This window comes from Pygocentrus nattereri, chromosome 9 (genome assembly GCF_015220715.1).
Source record: "Pygocentrus nattereri isolate fPygNat1 chromosome 9, fPygNat1.pri, whole genome shotgun sequence".
NCBI lineage: Eukaryota > Metazoa > Chordata > Actinopteri > Characiformes > Serrasalmidae > Pygocentrus > Pygocentrus nattereri.
The window spans coordinates 7484923-7503910 of record NC_051219.1 but is presented as its reverse complement, the minus strand read 5'-3'; the positions used below and the strand labels follow the sequence as shown (position 1 = coordinate 7503910).

The 18988-nt window shown below is 40.5% G+C and overlaps 1 protein-coding gene across 1 annotated transcript in view; it reads right to left on the bottom strand.

Moving 5' to 3' along the window:
• Positions 1–18988, bottom strand: part of LOC119263959 (NACHT, LRR and PYD domains-containing protein 3-like) — a 268422-nt gene that overhangs the window by 167912 nt on the left and 81522 nt on the right. Inside the window, exon 7 of the mRNA XM_037540845.1 lies at positions 12480–12653. Within this exon, the coding sequence (XP_037396742.1) occupies positions 12480–12653 (174 nt within the window). The remainder of the gene's footprint in view (positions 1–12479; positions 12654–18988) is intronic.

Here is an 18988-nt window from a genome sequence, read left to right as displayed (position 1 = left end):
AATGATCAGATCAAACTGTTCAAAAGGCCACTTTATACACTGTCAGCACAAAAGAGTCTCTAATTGAACTGCAGGCTGTTTTAAGACCAACTGTTCTTCAACTCGACCAGGATCCTGACATGTGGTGCAGAACATCATTGAAACGTCGCTGAATTTTAAAAGAGATGTTGACAAATAGCCGCTCCTGTTTCATGTGATTAAGCGTCGTTCAAAAGCCCATTGCTCTTCAATCAAAGTAGAAGCTGATTGAAAAGTTCCATATATTTCCAGAATGGACAGCCTACTTTGACTATCCCAAGACTTTGTTCTCCAAACCAGGAATATTATGGGGAGAGCTTTGCACCATCCTTTGGCACGAGGAATGTCCAGATTCATAGCAGCATCTCCGCCCATTGTGGTGAGCCATATTCAGTGCACAGGTTACTCCAAGCATTACTGCAGTCTGGTGCTACTGAACTGATGTTTCCTACAATAACAGCATCAGTGTCTTCATATTTTCCAAGAGCTCCACCCTCTTCTGATGACGTAAATGTCCATTTCAGTGCTGCGCTGGTCTCTCAATACGAACTCACCATGAATGTCCTACAAATGAGATCTTGTATTAATACTAAACTCCACTGAACTCTTGCTCCATAAAGATGAAGTTCAGCTTATTTCTCATTTGAGCTCTTCTAAATACTTCCAGGCACCTCCGACAGTTTTTAAATATCAAATTCTTATTTTATGATGAATGTAAATATTCATCATATTGTGCATATTGTGGCAGAGGGAGTTTTTTCTGGATCAGATCATTTGTGGCGCATGAACAGCAGACAGTCTGACCGTCATCATCATCTCATGAATGAAGAGCTGCTGAGGCTCATCCATGTGACAGAAACAGATTCATCTTTAAACAATAAAGACATCAAACTGACGAAGGTGAATCCCGTCTACATGAAGAACAAACCGCCATCAGTGCATCCAAAGATGTGCAGAACTGAAAGAAAGATGTTGTGGGTGTGAATCGCTGAACAGCTGACTAGAACTTCCACAGCACGAAGCTCACAGTCCAGTAAAAAACGCTTCTGCAGTGTTTCTATTGGACAGATCCTGACTTCTCAGTACAAACATCTTCCTGAAGGACTTTTCCACACGTCTGTTCCACACGGTCCACAGTGCCGTGTTGTTTCCTCATCAGGAACAGCATCTGGGATCATTCCAAAGCAGTCTGCATGGAGCCAACTTTCCCAAGTTCCCCATTCTCTATAATTAGCCCAACAGAAGAAAGTGTGTGAGGACAGCACCACCAAATTTGAAACTCTAACAGTTTAAAGTTTGAGCGTCAGAACCATTTTCAGAAAATGTCTTAAAAACATGAATCAGTAACACAAAGCAGTGACCACACCAGAAACAACTGTCCAGATCTGTAAGTCATGTGGAGGAAACACAAGAACAATTTATTTCTAGAAACAATTCATTAAAATTCAGCTGAGGCTCATTTTATTAAACTAAAGTTTGTAGTGAGTTTGTCCTCAATGATGTGAAGCCTGGAGCCAATTCAGCATAATAATAATAATAATAATAATAATAATAATAATACTGATAATAATAATAATAATAATGATGATAATAATAATAATAAATGTGGGAAACAGTGATTATTAATGTCATTACAAACAAAACTCAGTGTTTAATTTTGTTTAGTGAACCAGAAACAATTTACTAACAGACCAATCACAGCTCAGCACGTCATTACTTGCGAAAGGCATTTTATGTTGTTTTAAATCTATTATTATTATTATTATGTATTGTTATTATTTGATATATATTAATCATATTATTTAATTTCAGTTAATATGTTTATTTTTTCAGTAATAAATCAATTAGATTTATTTTAATGTAAAAAATAATAATGCTCATCATAATAAATAATGTACATTATTTAAAATAATGATTATAATTATTCTTACAATTGAAAAATGAATTAATGATTAAATAATTCATTAGTAATTATTCTAATGTATTTATTAATATTTATTTGTTCATTAATATGTATTTTATACTATTCTGTTTATGTACTTTTTTTATTAATAAAAAATAAATGGATGGATGGATGGATGGATGGATGGATGGATGGATGGATGGAAAAAATAAAAGTTAATATTTTTTGTTTATTTTCAATTTAATTATTCAATAATATAAAAATGGAATTTGATATTTGCTTTATTTTAATGTTAAAACAATAACAATAATTATCATAATAAAAATACATTTATTTACATTATTGATCATTTTTATAGCTGCAAAATAAAAACGGACTAAATAATAATTAAATGTTAATTTATTAATAAGTATTTATTGAAGAATATAAGAGGAATGTTGGTGGCCCTTTCAGTAGAGCTGCCAATAATCAAGCCTGGGTTTGTCTAGTTTAATTGATCCCAGTTAGTATCTAAATGTGGTGAACTGGTTGATTGAGGAACACAGGGCCAGTTGGTGTTGGAGAACTTTTTATTTTTTCTACTTTTTTATTATTTTGTCTTAAATTACATTTAGTTTGAAATCTGAGTCAATTAATTTTGACAAATATACAAAAATAAAAGACATTATGAGGCAAATACGTCTTCATGGCTCTGTAAACTGCCTGCCAAACATTTATTGACAAAGTTTTGAAGATTTTCAGTAAAGTTTGATTTTTAGTGTTGCTGTTTAAACAAAGTGAATGAATCCTGTAAATGGAGAGAACAGAGACAGAGACGATTCTCTCAGTGAAGGACTGACTGAATTAAGGTCACTCCACCTTGATCGGTCAGCTCTAAGGAGCTGCTCGGACAGTTTCAGTATCCATCCAGCTCCATAAACATCTGGGAAGTTCTGCAAGAGGCATGACAGAACAAACAGGAGGAAGCTGTAGAAAAAGAGTCTTTTGGTATGAAGGTTGTGTTTGCAGTAAGGATTTATTTTAAACAACATGTAGATTTGATTCTTCTTTAGTTTTTGTCATGAATCTGTTTGTGACGTCGTTTCCTCAAAATAAAATGTGGTGTTTTTATTAATCAAAACCGAAAAAGACACAGATGATGTGTTTAAGGCTTTTAGGTGTCCTGAGATTTTTGAGGCTTTTCCCCCTCAATGGAATTTTGTTCAGATGAATTTTCAGGGATTCTGTCAACAGCAGTAATTACTGCCACCTGGTGGACATTCGGACTGAGGTCAGCGTTTTCTCACAAGAGTCAAAATGGAGCAAAGATCACACTAATGGTGCTTTTCCACTGCAGGTACAGCTCCCAATCAATGTAGCTGGTTGTCATAGCAACACCACATGCACCTGCCATGATGTTAAGGAGGAGAAACTTGAGAAAGTAAAACATTCAGGTCTTTGTGAAAAAGGCTTTGTGAGGTTTGTGTCCAAAGTCTTATGAGCTTAATCAAACATAATATTGGAGTGAAAAGCTGGTGTTTTTATGCTGCTTCTCCATCTTGCTTAAAACATTTTGCTCTGGTTGGAAAGTTGATGTTCGTTTGTTCTTGGAAGGTTTTAATCTCACCAACTTCAACATGAAATCAGATATTTGGTGTTTAACTTTAGGCTCTGACTATAATGAGCCCAGACTGTTATATAGACTAAATTATCCAGAGCCTGACAAAGCCGGGATTTACTATGATCACCTTAACCTGTTACCATGGAAACCATATTGTCTATAGCTGAGTGTTACAGTGATGACCTCAGGCTGTTACCAAGTACACTGAACCACCTTAGGCTAACACAGCTGACGTTTTCTGTGATGACCTCAGGCTTTCACCATGAAGACCACATCACCCCTTGGTTAAAATAACTGGGCTTTGATATGATAATTTCAGGATGATTTCATGTCCACAGACTTTTATTATTGAAGTGTAGTGAAGAAAAACAATGTATAAAATGATTTAAAGGCATTACATAAAGTACATATCAAACTCAAACTGAATACAGAATAACTGACCATGAGGAGGAAAACTACAACCACGTATACTATGTATCTCCTTAAACAGTGCAGATCAGAAAGTCTTGATTTCTAGAGTGAGTTTATGAAAGTCTGTCAACGTTTCCACTGGTTTGAGAGGGTTGATGTTGAGCCCAGGTGCTTTGGGAGGAGGAGAAGCACCTTGTGTCCTGCCAAACAATGTGGGGTCATCCTCAAATGTCAGGAGTTTGACAGACGTACTGGCCAAGCTGCAGCCACTGTTATACAGGAAAACAACTGACCAAACTTGACCACCAAGACTGGTTCTATGAGACGTCGTCCTCTGCTCATAAGCCCCGAGTGTGAGAGGCTCCTACCAGTTAATGTGCGGATCGTCTTCGGATGCTGTAAAACACAGAATAAGACAGAAAGTCAGACATGAAGACACTTTTTACAGCCAGTCAGACTCAACATGCAAACTTTGTACAAGCCATCAAAACACAAGACAGAACAATGAGACCCTCACAAAGCCATTAACCATCTGTCTCTCTCTCGCTCTCTGTCTCGCTGAGCTCCAGATTATTCCAGATTAACTTCCACTGGGTGAAGGTCTGGATGGACTATGAACATGGATCCATATCACTGAAACTTCCTTAAACCCTAAATTAAGATCTGACCTGTTCAAGTCAGGATTTTTAACAAGTTCATATTACAGAATGTTGCTACTTCCTCTAGTAAGTGAAGGAAGATCTCCTCACAGCAACCCTGCAGTCAGAACGGTGCTGGCAGTATATCAGTCAGAATTACTGGGCTGATATTAAATCTATTTAATCTGTCCATCTTCACATTCGAGCACATCACTGCCACTTTAACTCTTCAGTCCTTCCAATTGAGAGAAATTAAGCTTCTATCTGCTGATCTAAGGTGGTTGATGTTCGCCATCCTTGCAGGGAGTCGGCACCTCTGTCCTTTTGATAGGGTAATCACCATCCCCCTGTTTAACCCCCTCTTCCTATCACCCTCATCCCCCTCGCATTCCCTTGCTTAACCCCCCTCTTCTTATCACCCTCATCCCCCTTGCTTACCCCCCCTAAAACTCCTTTTCCACACCTTTATCCTCCTCCCACAACTTCCAGTGTTTATAAGGTTCTCCTAATATATCCCTAGTCAGACTGGCTGTGATAGACTGACTGCGATCCACTAAGCTGTGCCCACATTTCATGTGTGTCAATAAAATCAAGTCTACGCTGAAGGTCTCCTGACTTCTGATTCCTGAAAGCTGAATTTCTAACAACTTGGTGCCGTGACCCGGATGGCATACTGAAACCTGCTTGGTGAGTAAACGCCATTTCGAACCAAAGAGAAATTCTGGTTTTATAACATGGAGAAGTCAGTAAAGTTTTACCGGTTGTCACTGATAAAGAAACCTCGTGTTTTTTGTGGCTGTTATACCCTTTGTTTCAAGGGAAGTTTTACCGGTTGTCACTGATAAAGAAACCTAGTGTTTTTTGTGGCTGTTATACCCTTTGTTTCAAGGGAAGTTTATTTGTCACTGATAAAGAAACCTAGTGTTTTTTGTGGCTGTTATACCCTTTGTTTCAAGGGAAGTTTTACCTGTTGTCACTGATAAAGAAACATAGTGTTTTTTGTGGCTGTTATACCCTTTGTTTCAAGGGAAGTTTTACCTGTTGTCACTGATAAAGAAACCTAGTGTTTTTTGTGGCTGTTATACCCTTTGTTTCAAGGGAAGTTTTACCTGTTGTCACTGATAAAGAAACCTAGTGTTTTTTGTGGCTGTTATACCCTTTGTTTCAAGGGAAGTATACTTGTTTGTTTGTTTAGTTGATTGTCTCGTCACTAGTCACCTCACCATGATTTCCAAAGGCCAAAATGCTCAGAAAAATGTTAAAGATTCCTGGAAACCTCTTAACTATAAAAAGAGCACACTAGTTAGGGGTGGGACTGAAATGCCGCAGTGGACTGACTCTGAATTTGAAATGGTAATGGAGAACATAGTCAAAAAACATGTTAATAAGAAAAAAAGGTCAGAGTACTTTTCTTCCAAAGGTTTTCCTACTGATAGATTGTGGTCTCCTACAGAATGCAAAACAGCTTTGGGCTATGGGATTAAGCATGATTCTGTGAAGGAATGTCTTTTTGTGCTGGAACAATACTGGGGGTATAAACTTAGGCATATGGAGGATAAGTTAGCAGAGGCTGAAGGGAAGATCCTAGAGTTGACTACTGAAAGTAAAAAGCACAAAACAGCTTCACTGAATGCCCAAAGAACATGCAAAAAACTTCAACAATCACTGACTGAGGTTGAACAGTTACATGCTAACTGCAAACCTAAGCACCACGGTCAACCAGGTCAGCCATGCTACACAGAGGCTGAAAATCCTCCAATGTTGCATGGGCTGTACCCAGACATGGACGCATTCTGCTCACTCTCTGATGAAGATTCTGAATCTACTCAGAGTAAAGTATTTCAAATGAGACCTGTAACAATCAGATCTGCTGAGGTCCTCAATAGGGGTGGTGAAGTCAAGGAAACAAGGGTACAAATTGGCCACATTCCTTTGGATGCCGCCAAATTGGATAGACTGTCCAAGGAATTTAAACATCCAAGGGTAATGGGCCTTGACTTCATTGACCTTATTGAGAAAAAGAAAAACCTTTATTCATTGCATCCTAATGACGCTGTAGCAATAGCAAGCCAGGTTCTTAACATTACTGATAGCAGGAAGCTTGCCAATAAAGTGTTATATGGTTTGGGTGATAATGGCCAAGACATTAATAAAGGGTGGGAAGCTTTCAAAGAGTGGATTAGCCACAAATGTCGTAAGACCACTGATTGGGGGCAGATAAGTAACTGTAAACAGAGAAAAGTAGAATCAGCTGCAGAATATTGTGACCGGTTTGAAAGAGTTTTTCTTCGTCATTGTGGCATTGATACTTACAACAACGATAGTATTGATTGCACCACTGAGGGTCCACACTTTGGACAACTGGTTGACTCACTGCGACCAGACCTTAGACAGGCTCTAGTGACAGCTGTTCCAAACTGGCGTAAGGTTAAATGGGGTGAGCTTAAAAGTGAACTGGACAGATTGGATCTTGACCTGGAGCCAAGCCATGTTTCAGCATCTGTACATGTCCTAACAGACAAAGGCTTCAACTCAAGTCCCAATCACAGGGTCACTAACCAGAAAAATGAGTGCCATTATTGTCATAGAACTGGTCATTTTGCAAGGGATTGTCATAAGAAACAGGCAGACAATTCTAGAAGGTATCCAAAGATGAGGGAAAACACTGCTGGAAGATCCTCTGAGGGATTTCCGCAGGATGATACAATAGGGAAGTCTTTCCAGGGTCTTTCACATGACCAATTCTCTATGTTAATTAAGGCGGTGCAGGGATATACAGAGGTGTCAACGTCTCCGTCTGCCCCGGCTTTAAACTAATTTGCCCAGCCGCTTCTGCCCATCTGTGTGCCATCAGTAGAGTTTTAGAGAATCGCCTTTTTGCTGATGTAGAAATTAGGGGACAGGATTTTTCATTTCTTGTAGACACAGGGGCTCAGGTTACTACACTTTCTGATATTGTTTGTGCATCTTTAGGAGTATCATTAACAGACAGACACATCACTGCTGAGGGACTGGGTAATGCCGGAATATCCTTAACTTTATCTACACCCATAGATGTTAATCTAGGACCTAAAACCATTTCATGGCAATTTTGGGTGGGAAAGGTTGAGAATATTCTTGGGATGGATTTTCTGAGAAAATTGAACTGTTCTTTGTCTATTAATGCTGATTCGTGTGTTTGGAACATTGCCTCTTTGAAACAATCTGATTTGGCTAATCACCCTATTTGGTCAGATGATAAGGATGACTGTGGCCTTTTAGAAATGGAACCAGTTGTTCTCACTGGTCGTCAACCTCCTTGTACTAAACAGTATCCTATCAACAAAGAGGCCTTGCAGGGTATTAGACCAATCATAGATCAGCTTGAGAAAAGAGGTATCTTGGTCAAAACACACAGTGTATCCAACAGTCCTGTATGGCCAGTTCGCAAAGCTAATGGAACTTGGCGGCTAACAGTAGATTATAGGGTAGCTAATCAGCATATTGACAAGCTAACTCCATTGGTGGCTGACCCATCCACCATCTTTGATGGTATCCCTACAACACACAGTGTTTTTTCTGTGGTTGATATGGCTAATGGTTTTTGGTCTGTTCCATTAGCATCACAAAGCCAGCCTTGGCTTGCTTTCACTGTGGGGGATGTGCAATACCAATGGACACGGCTGCCTCAGGGTTTTCATAACAGTCCAACTATTTACCATCAAGCACTCAGAAAACACCTCTCCCAGGCTGAGCACATTTTGCAGTCCTCTGTTGTTATTCAGTATGTTGATGATGTCTTGTTGAGTAGTGAGACTGAGGAAACGCATGACAAAGACTTGAAGGCGCTTCTTGAATTTTTGGTTAGCAAGGGACACAAGGCCAGTCGTGACAAAGCTCAGTTGTGTTGTCCTGGTGTACAATATTTGGGGCAATGGGTTACCCAGGGTTCTAGAGGAATTTTGCCTGCTAGAAGCTCAGCAATTAATGCACTGTCGTTGCCAACCACAGTACACAAGTTGCGAGCTTTCTTAGGCCTCTGCAACTACTGCAGACCTTGGATAGATTCTTATGCTGCAATTTCACAACCACTATACGATCTGCTTAAAGGTAAACCTGGACAACATGACCCTCTTGTACACACAGATAACACAACCACTGCTTTTGCAAAGTTGAAATCAGCCTTGATTTCTGCACCAGCTCTTGGCCTTTGTGATTCAAACAAGCCTTTCACTGTCTTTGTGCATGACGATTGTGGTTTTATGACGTCCTGTCTGACTCAGGAACATGGTGGTATGCAGCGTCCAGTAGCTTATCATTCAGCTAAATTAGACACAGTGGCTCATGGTATGGGTCCATGTTTAAGAGCAGTACAGGCTACATATCTGGCACTGTTAGCATTTGCGCCACGGACGCTAGAGCAAATAGTTACAGTCAAATGTCCTCATTCTGTGTCAGCCTTACTTAACAATGGCCGCGTGTTGTCAGTGACAGCTTCTAGATGGGGCAACTGGCTTGCTGTTTTGACAGCTCCTAATGTGGTGATTCAGAATGCACCAATGAACAACCCTTCCTCCTTTATGATGTCCTCATTGACTGATGCTTATGAGGAAGGGGGTGATCATGATTGCATTGAATTATCCAGTTCTCATCCTGTTGTTAAAGATGTCCCTCTTGATAATCCAGATTTGATTCTTTTTACTGATGGTTCCTCAACTTACACTGATGGTCAGCGTAGATCTGGATGGGCGGTGACTGACAGTCTTCAAACTTTGGCCAGTGGTAGTCTTCCTCCTTCCTACTCAGCCCAGCAGGCTGAGTTGGTGGCCCTAACTGAAGCATGTAAACTTGCATCAGGTAAATGTGCCACAATTTTTACTGATTCAAGATATACCTTCGGTGTTGTGCATGACTTTGCACATCTGTGGAGTCATAGAGGTTTTTTCACAGCTGCTGGCACTCCAGTTAAAAATGCTGACTTAGTACACGGTCTTTTGGAAGCTGTCAAGTTACCCGCAGATCTAGCCGTCGTGAAAGTCAAAGCGCACACAGGTGGTAATTCTTTTGAAGCACAAGGCAATAGAATTGCAGATGAAGCGGCTAAAAGGGCATGTTTTTTACCACCAGCTAGTATTGCATCCCTCACTAATACAGAGTGTAATACTAATGACATTTCTTCTATTCACAAGCTACAGTCCGATTCCCCAAACTGGGAACTCTGGACATGGCTGGACTCAGGTGCAAAAATTGCTCCAGATGGTGTCTGGACCAAAGGGGGAAAATTAGTTGCACCTGAGTCACTACTCCCTTACTTAGCTACACAGATACATTCTTTAGGTCACATTGGAGTGGAAAAGATGGTAAATCAGTTTTCACATTCCTGGTGGAATCCTAAGTTCAGGGAACAGGCTAAAGCAGTTGTTCAAAATTGTGTTGCTTGTAACCAAGTCAATGTTGTTCCTCAGATGCGCAGTCCGGCTACTAAGACAGTAGCGCCTCCAGGTCCATTTCGCCATTTACAGGTAGATTACATCACACTGCCTAAATGCGAGGGAAAACAAGATGTTTTGGTCATAGTGGATAAATTTTCTCGCTGGATTGAATGTTATCCAACTTCCAAGGGCACTGCTGCACACACTGCTAAAATGTTAGTGCAGGATTTTATTCCTAGGTGGGGTCTTCCTGAGCAAATTGAGTCAGATCAAGGCACTCACTTCACTGGACAGGTAGTGCAGGCTGTCTGTAAACTCCTGAAGGTGAACTGGAAACTTCACTGTCCATACAGACCACAAGCTTCAGGACAGGTAGAGCGTGTAAACCGTGTCATCAAGGAACGACTGACTAAACTCCACAGTCAGGGTGTCAAATGGCCTGCAGCCTTGCCAGCGGTACTTTGCAGTATAAGGGCAACTAGCAACAAAACGGTTGGGCTTAGTCCTTATGAAGTTGTAACAGGTAGACCAATGCTGGTTCCAGGGGTGATTGATCTCCGCAGAGCAGATGTGCATTTAGTGTCAGATGCACTTCTTAATTATTGCCAAACACTATCACAAGCAGTACAGGCAGCTCAGAGTCAGGTCAATAGCGCTTGGAGCAAACCAGCTGAAGGTGGCCATACAATAATTCCAGGTCAATGGGTCATGGTGAGGAAACATGACAGACAATCTCTAGAACCCAGATGGGATGGCCCATATCAGGTTCTTTTGATTACTAACTCAGCAGTGAAATGTGAAGGAAAGAAAACATGGATTCATGTTTCTCATTGTAAGGTTGTACCTGCTCCTCAAAAATGAGTTTAAGGGCCAGTAAAAGAGGAGGTGGGTGATGTACAGAGCCTCAAGGAAGAACTATGATTTCTACTATCATGGGGGTTACCCTTGAGGTGAAGACTCCACAACACTGTGTATCACAATAACAGCCTTTTCTGAGGGACAGATACTGGGGAGCTGCATGACAATCACTGAATGAAAATCTTCAGATTTTGCTGATGAACAGTTCACTGCGTATGTTCCTTTTGTGTATTCTATAGAACCACACAGCGGAGACGGTGTCCCCATCCACTCAGAACACTGCATGGACTTCTAGATGCCTTGTTGACTCTTCAAGAAACGTGCATCTCAAGAAAATCTGCGCAGCTGATTGGAGACAAGGACGAGACCTTGAGGACGACCTACCAAGCAACAGACGCTGTCAAGTTCACCAGGACAACATGAATACATCACAAATCCAAACACTGTGCATGATCATAACCATGATCTATGGTTCAAATGCATGGGATTGCACACGCATGCCCACAGAAGACCTGACGTTCCATCATGCAGAAGCAAATCATCCAAGCTCCCTGACCTGCATCCATCATAGACCAGCTCTACCTGAAGACACCATATGTTTTTGGCACTTCTGCACTAATAAAGACTTGTAGTCATAACATAATTTTGTGATTCTCCATTAAGGAGAATCAAAGGGGGAATTGAGAGAAATTAAGCTTCTATCTGCTGATCTAAGGTGGTCAACTCCCTGCATTGTTGGTTTGGCCCTTTGATTGCTGACCATATGGTCAGCAATATAACCCTCCAGGGTGGCAACCATCAAGGAGTGTTGATGTTCGCCATCCTTGCAGGGAGTCGGCACCTCTGTCCTTTTGATAGGGTAATCACCATCCCCCTGTTTAACCCCCTCTTCCTATCACCCTCATCCCCCTCGCATTCCCTTGCTTAACCCCCCTCTTCTTATCACCCTCATCCCCCTTGCTTACCCCCCCTAAAACTCCTTTTCCACACCTTTATCCTCCTCCCACAACTTCCAGTGTTTATAAGGTTCTCCTAATATATCCCTAGTCAGACTGGCTGTGATAGACTGACTGCGATCCACTAAGCTGTGCCCACATTTCATGTGTGTCAATAAAATCAAGTCTACGCTGAAGGTCTCCTGACTTCTGATTCCTGAAAGCTGAATTTCTAACACAATCTTCAGATCAATGAGTTACAGCTGCTCCCAACAAAAGGTACCCAAAGGAGTCACTGACATTATGTTACTCTTCTATATATCAAACACCACCAGCCCACACATACAGTACTGTGTAAAAGTCAGAGACCACCTTATTTACATAATACCCAGTCAAAACAGCCAATAAGCACAAGTTATTCATCTTTCAGGAGAATTTTATGAGGAGATTAGATAAACGATAATGTACTTGAATAAGGAGGAGAAATTCAATGGAAAACAGGTAAAAAAAAAGTCCCAAACCATTAAAAAGATTAAATTAATAAGATAAATTTAAATTTATTTAAATTTTTAAGATAAATATTAAAAGATATCGAGAATAAAAGATCAGGACTCTGAAGGTCAGGGTTCTGTTGGAATCAGGTTTAGATCAGCTTTTCTGTGAGCTGCATGTAAACAACAAATGCAAAGCAGGTCAGTAACTTACTCTAGTTTCTCCAGTTTATAGTGAGGATCTTCTAGCAGAGCAGAAAGCATCTTCTCTCCTGACTCTCCTGGTTCATTGTCATCCAGATCCAGCTCTCTCAAGTGTGAAGGATTTAATTTCAAAGCTTTAACCAGAGCTTTACAGCCTTTCTCTGTAATACTGCAGAGACGTAATCTGTAGAGAGATGGAGAAAAACGTCCTCATATTTACGGTTCTGCACACAACTACATAAACAATCTATACAAACACCAACATCTCACACAAGCATTTAAGAAGAAGAAAAAACTGCATAATTAAATTCATTCTGTATGATCCTCTCATATAAACAAACACACATCAAAGAAGAAAAAACAAGACAGAAATGTAGAACATGATATTTGGGGGGGGGGAGGGGGGGGGGTTTGTTAGAGAGACATGAAGTGAGAGATGAAGTGTTTATGTAAAAATGTAACTTCTCACTTTATTATTATAAACAGAAAATAACCTACAGTAAAGAACCTCCCCTTTGGGGTGAAAATGGTACTTTGTCAGGTGCATCGCCAACATCATATTAAATAAACTCAATGAAATAAACTCAGTCTTTATTCATCAAAGCTGTGTTTGGTCTGATCTGATCACTAAATGAACTCGTGCTAATTTCATACAGTGTTTTTTATTTATCAGTTTCAAACTCACATCTTGTAAAAAAGCTGCTTGTATTCTTACCCTGAGCTTTGGTTGACTTTAGCCTGATAGGGGTCCACAAAGTCTGTTCTTACAAACCCCATAAAGGACGGGGCGGCACAGAATAGCGCCCTCAACTGATCTCAGCACGCCAACGACTCTTTCCCACCGCTGACGCGGCTTTTACTGATCTATTTACTAGTGCAGACCTTCCCCAAACCCCCACATCCTTCCTCCAATGACGCCAATACACACAGACACAAACACACAGATACAATATATACAAAGTGCTCGCTGCACGGAAATCAACAGACAGATTCAACCCTCCCGTCCGCAGCTCTCCATGAGCGAGAGGTCAATGGCGGAGAGGTCATGTGCTGAAACAGACACGCGGAGACCCGGCGCTCTCAAGCTCCACGTACAGCTGCTCACCACTCGTCGGTTTGGCTAGCGGTTGAGTCCTGGGTGACACCTTCCTTCCTTCTGTCTTTCCGTGAAAAAATAAACCCACCAACAGGAAAAGTCCAGATCCAAACAGATCCGAGGCGAAACTGGCCGCGCTCAATCACCAGGCCCGAGCTCTCTCTCCCGCCATCTTCCTCACGCTTGTTCTGGATTCTCCTCTCCGATTGGTAGGCTGGCCCATCTCGCCCCGCCCACAGGCTACGTGGCTTCACCAATGACAATCGGAATTGGCCGCTTTTCCTCCAGCAATCCATTATGAAAGTCACAGGTACAGTAAAATATACTAGACGCGCTTTCAATCTGATAAATGACTCGCTATTAACTCCCCAACACTATTATCAATATCATCTACAACACTAATAACAGGAATAAACATAGAAAATATCAATATTACTAATAAGCTGTTCACATGGCAACTCAGTATAAAACTGGATGAACTTGATTTATATGAACACGGACATAAACAAACACAGCAACTGTTCAATTTACAGACATTTTACAATAATACAGCATTTAATACTGTTATTACAGTAAAAACAAACAAAACACTGTTTAACATTAGGAGAGGAAGAGAGTGTTTTAGAGAGAGAGAGAGACAGACAGACAGAGACCCAGAGAGACAGACAGAGAGAAAAAGAGTGTGTTTTAGAGAGAGACAGAGAGAGAGACAGAGAGAGAGAGAGACAGAGAAAAAAAAGAGAGAGAGACAAAGATAGCGAGCCAGAGAGAGAGATAGACAGAGAGATAGCGAGCCAGAGAGAGAGAGATAGAGAGACAAAGAGACAGAGAGATAGAGAGATAGAGAAAGAGAGAGAAAACGTCTATTTTATTATTATTTTAACATTTTACTCGTATTTTAACTGACTTTGACAATAAAAGCTAAAGCTAAGCTAAAGGCTAAAGCTAAAGCGTCAGTTGACCGCTGACTTTTGAAAAGTCTCCCCAACATTCTGAGGCAGCTACATGCAAATGAGCTCTCAGAATGAGCCAATGAGAAGGAGCAACTCCACAAGCCCTCCATCTGAGACCCCGAAACCACACCCCTCACTATCCAGAACAGCCAGATAGGCAGATGAGGCACCGTAACAACCCCAGCCTCCCGCCAGCACCAGCACCTATGGCAGGAACACACACTGCACCACTGCTCCAGGGCCCTGCTCCACCTCCCCATCAACTCCAGACCAGGCCAGGAGCACTGACCTACGCTCAGACTGTCAGCAGACCAGCAAACTCTAATAACTCTGAGCTCAGAGACACACAGCAGATGCTCAGTCAAATCTGCACTAGTCTAATGGGACAGGGTCTGTGGTAAGAGTCACATTACCATAAAGGTAAAGGACATTAAAAAAAGTATATAACTCAATTTAAGTTCAGTGGTTAAGACGTCAAATTCTACTTTCAAAGTATTTATTTTATTTATTTGCAATTATTTTTCTCATTTCAAAATAAATGAACAGTAAAACACTTCAGCTTGAACAGAATGACATCTTTTCACATTTCTGTATGGAATATTTAAGGTTTCAACTCTTCATTTGGGTTAAAAAGTAGAAACCCTGATTTTTAAAGGAAGAAATGTTGATATATTACTTTTGCAGGAAACATGGTGTAGAGGAGAGGAACCCACTGGTTGTCCCCCAGGCTACAGGGAGTTAGTGGTCCCCTCCACCAAGTCAAAAGGAGTGAGTCAGGGTAGAAACTCAGGGGGGATGCTCACATGGTTTAAATCAGAACTAACCAATTCTATTGAAACAATAAAACAAGGACAAAATAATCTGTGGTTAAAAATTAGTAAGCAATTAATCCCAACACCTCAAAATTTATTCCTTTGTGCAATATTAGAATCCCCCTATTTCAATGAAGAAACCTTCCCAAATCTAGAAACTGAAATCAGCCATTTCCAAAAACCACATAAAAGGCCATGTAATTATCTGTGGGGACCTAAACGCAAGAACAGGAGACCAACCAGACTTTATCAGCACTCAAGGTGATCACTTTATAACAGGAGAAAGTTTTATATTTCCCTCTTACTCCCCCAAGAGAAAACTGTGACAAGTCAATAAACACACATGTGAAGAACCTACTGCAGCTCTGTTGAAGCCCTGGGTCTGTACATTGTAAACGGACGGCTGCGAGGGAACTCCTCTGGTCAGCTCACCTACATCTCAGCTCTAGGCAGCAGTATGGTGGACTACACCATAACAGATCTGGACCTGACTTTCCTGAGAGCCTTCACAGTCAAGTCATTAACACCCCTCTCTGACCACAGCCAAATCACTATATACCTGAAAAGAACAGCTACAAATGATAATCAGCAAAAACCCAGCCCAATGTACAAACTCAGACCACCCCTCAGGTGGGCTCAGGACAGCACTGAAAAATGTCTCCACGCTATCAACAGTCAAGAAGTCCAGACCCGTCTTGACTCCTTCCTGTCAAACATCTACCCTGAAATAAAGAGAGTCGAGGTGGTTGTGGAAAACCTCAACAAAATCTTTGCTCATGCAACACAAATTTAAAATCTGACTGTTAAGAAAAACAAATCAAAGAGCTCCCAGTCAAACAAAGGGATTGATCAGGACTGCTAAAAAAAAGAGGGAAGAAGTTTATCCAATCAGAAGCACAGAGAACCGCATAATCAGGAACTGTGTACAAAATACTGTGAGATACTTAAACAATATAAATGCATACTGAAAACAAAAAAGTACAAATACACGCAAAATCAAATAAATTACTCTGAGAAATCACTCAACTCAAATTTATTCTGGGACCACTGGAAATCGCTAAACAGAAAAAACCAAGATGATATAGCAGTTAGAGATGGGGATATATGGAGAAACCATTTTGGGAATTATACAGAAGTCCATCAGTAAATGTAGAGCAAGAGAAAATATCTGGAAAATTACAAATTCTTCATAAAACAATTAAGGACTATCAAAATCGACTTCTCCAAAAAATGGCATGTTACATGAAAAGCTAAGAAACACTGACCCTAAATTCAAATGGGCTTTTCTAAAACTCTTCAATCTTATTTTACATGTAGGCCATTTCCCCACAGTCTGGAACGAGGGGCTCATCACCCCCATATTTAAATCTGGAGACAAACTTGACCCAAACAATTACAGAGGAATCTGCATGACCAGTAACCTGGGAAAGGTCTTCTGCAGCTTCCTCAACACTCGAATAGCTCACTTTCTAAAAGAACATAATGATCTAAACAAAAACCAGATTGGCTTCTTACCAAGTCATCAAACATCAGACCACATCTTCACTCTTCATACACTAATCGATATACATGTAAACCAAAATAAAGGCAGAATCTTTACGTTTCATCAACTTTCAAAAAGCTTTTGACTCAATTTGGCACAATGGATTATTTTATAAACTCACTGAAAGTGAGGTGGGGGGTGGGGTGGGGGTGTACGATGTTATTAAATCTATGTATTCTCACAGTAAATGTGCAGTGAAGATTGGAACAATCACAACTGGGTTCTTTCCACAGTCGTGAGGAGTGAGACGGCTGCAGCCTGAGCCCCACCCCGTTTAACATGTACATCAATGAACTGGCTGGAAAACTTGACCAGAGTGATGAAGAACCTGGACTCTCTATGGGAGATACAACAATTAAATGCCTCCTCTAGGTGGACGACCTCGTCCTACTGGCACCTACCAGAGAGGGGCTTCAACAAAGTTTAGAAATCTTGGACAACTGTTTTGGGCACTGAATCACTAAAAGCTGAAATATTCCTGGAATTTCTCACATTAGTTACTCTGTACTTACACACTGAACTGGATCATTATGCACTAAATATTACTAGTAAGTCCAACAGATCATTAAATCCTGAGGAAGTAGTTACACATACCTGATACTCTTCATGTAGTTTTAGTAGTTTGTTATGTAAATTAATATAAATGTTCAAAATACGTTCCAGAAACCACCAAATATTTACTTATTAAATACTAGTTACTTACTGTAACATCATAAAAAGATCTACCCAGTTTCCAGTCAACACTCTCATACTTTCTCTTTAACCTGGGAACCTTTTAAACACTATGAAATCAATGAATAATCTGCTGAATAATCTAATCTGTTAACGCTGCACAATCACAAGACGACGCCCGCGGATCTTAAACATGGAATCTGTTTAATTATCAGTATGTAAGTCCAAGTAAAACACAATCTCAGGAAAATCCAATATTGTAGTCCCAAAACCAAACAGGGCTCAAAAACTGGAATAACCAAAACACACAGGCAACCGGAGCAAAAGGCCAAACCAAAAGAGTGAAATCCAGAAAGCAAAAGGTTCAAGACACCAAGTCAAACGGTCAGAAAATACTGGACAGTAGTAAAATATAACACCTCACAAAGAGCAGAACAAACCGGGACTATTTAAGCTCTGAGACAAACACACGCACAGGTGACCTGACCTAGAAATCAGGTGACTGAGAACAACGCAGTTACACCTGATTGGAGGAACTGGTGACGTCACCGGGACTGGAATTATGGGAAATGGAGTCCTGGAGCGTGCTAGCCAAGAGAGGAGAACCCAGAATTTTCCGACAGCAGTGAAATACATGAAGGTACTGAAAGGCTGAATCACTAAAACCTGAAATACACCTGGTATTTCTCACAACAGCTCCTCTGAAGTTAAAAGGTAAATATGAAGGATTTACAAGTAACACTTCATATTTACCTTTAACTTCTGAATAAGTGCAGCTGGAAGTAATTAGTAGTGTGTTATGTAAAAAACGATATATGTGTAAAGTAAGTACCAGAAAATTACTGCTAAATACCACAAATTTACCTTCATTAAATATTAGTTGACTTTAGTTCTGTAAAATAAGGATCTACCCAGTTCTCATTCACCAGTCTCACACTTTCTCTTTAAAGGGGAACTCCATCCATTCAGCTAAATGAATCAGTCATTTAACGCTTTAGATGTAAAAATCATTCAGAGCAGTTTGGAGTGAAATGAGCCTTTCTAAAGAAATTTACAGTCAAAATGATTCACCATTATAGTTCTAGGAACCAGACGTTTTCATGTCTGCACTACAAATATCACCATTTTATCTGCTCCTAAATGACCAGTGAACTTACACGTATCTCAGAAGCTTTTATCTGTCACGCTGATCGTGGTGAACTAGTGCTAAACTGAAAAAATACATTTTCTTTAGGTACAATTTTTTCCTTACAATGCCCTGCAGGAACCTCTCCGCCCTAAATGCACTCTGGGGAACGGTCGGACTGCAGAGCCGCAAATTTACACACCTGCAGTTTCACTGCAGCAGAAACTGGATTCTAACTAGGAAAGAAACGTTCATGAGTGAAATAAATTAGTCGTCATTAAACACCCAACACATCTCACTGTTAGCCGTTAGCTTAG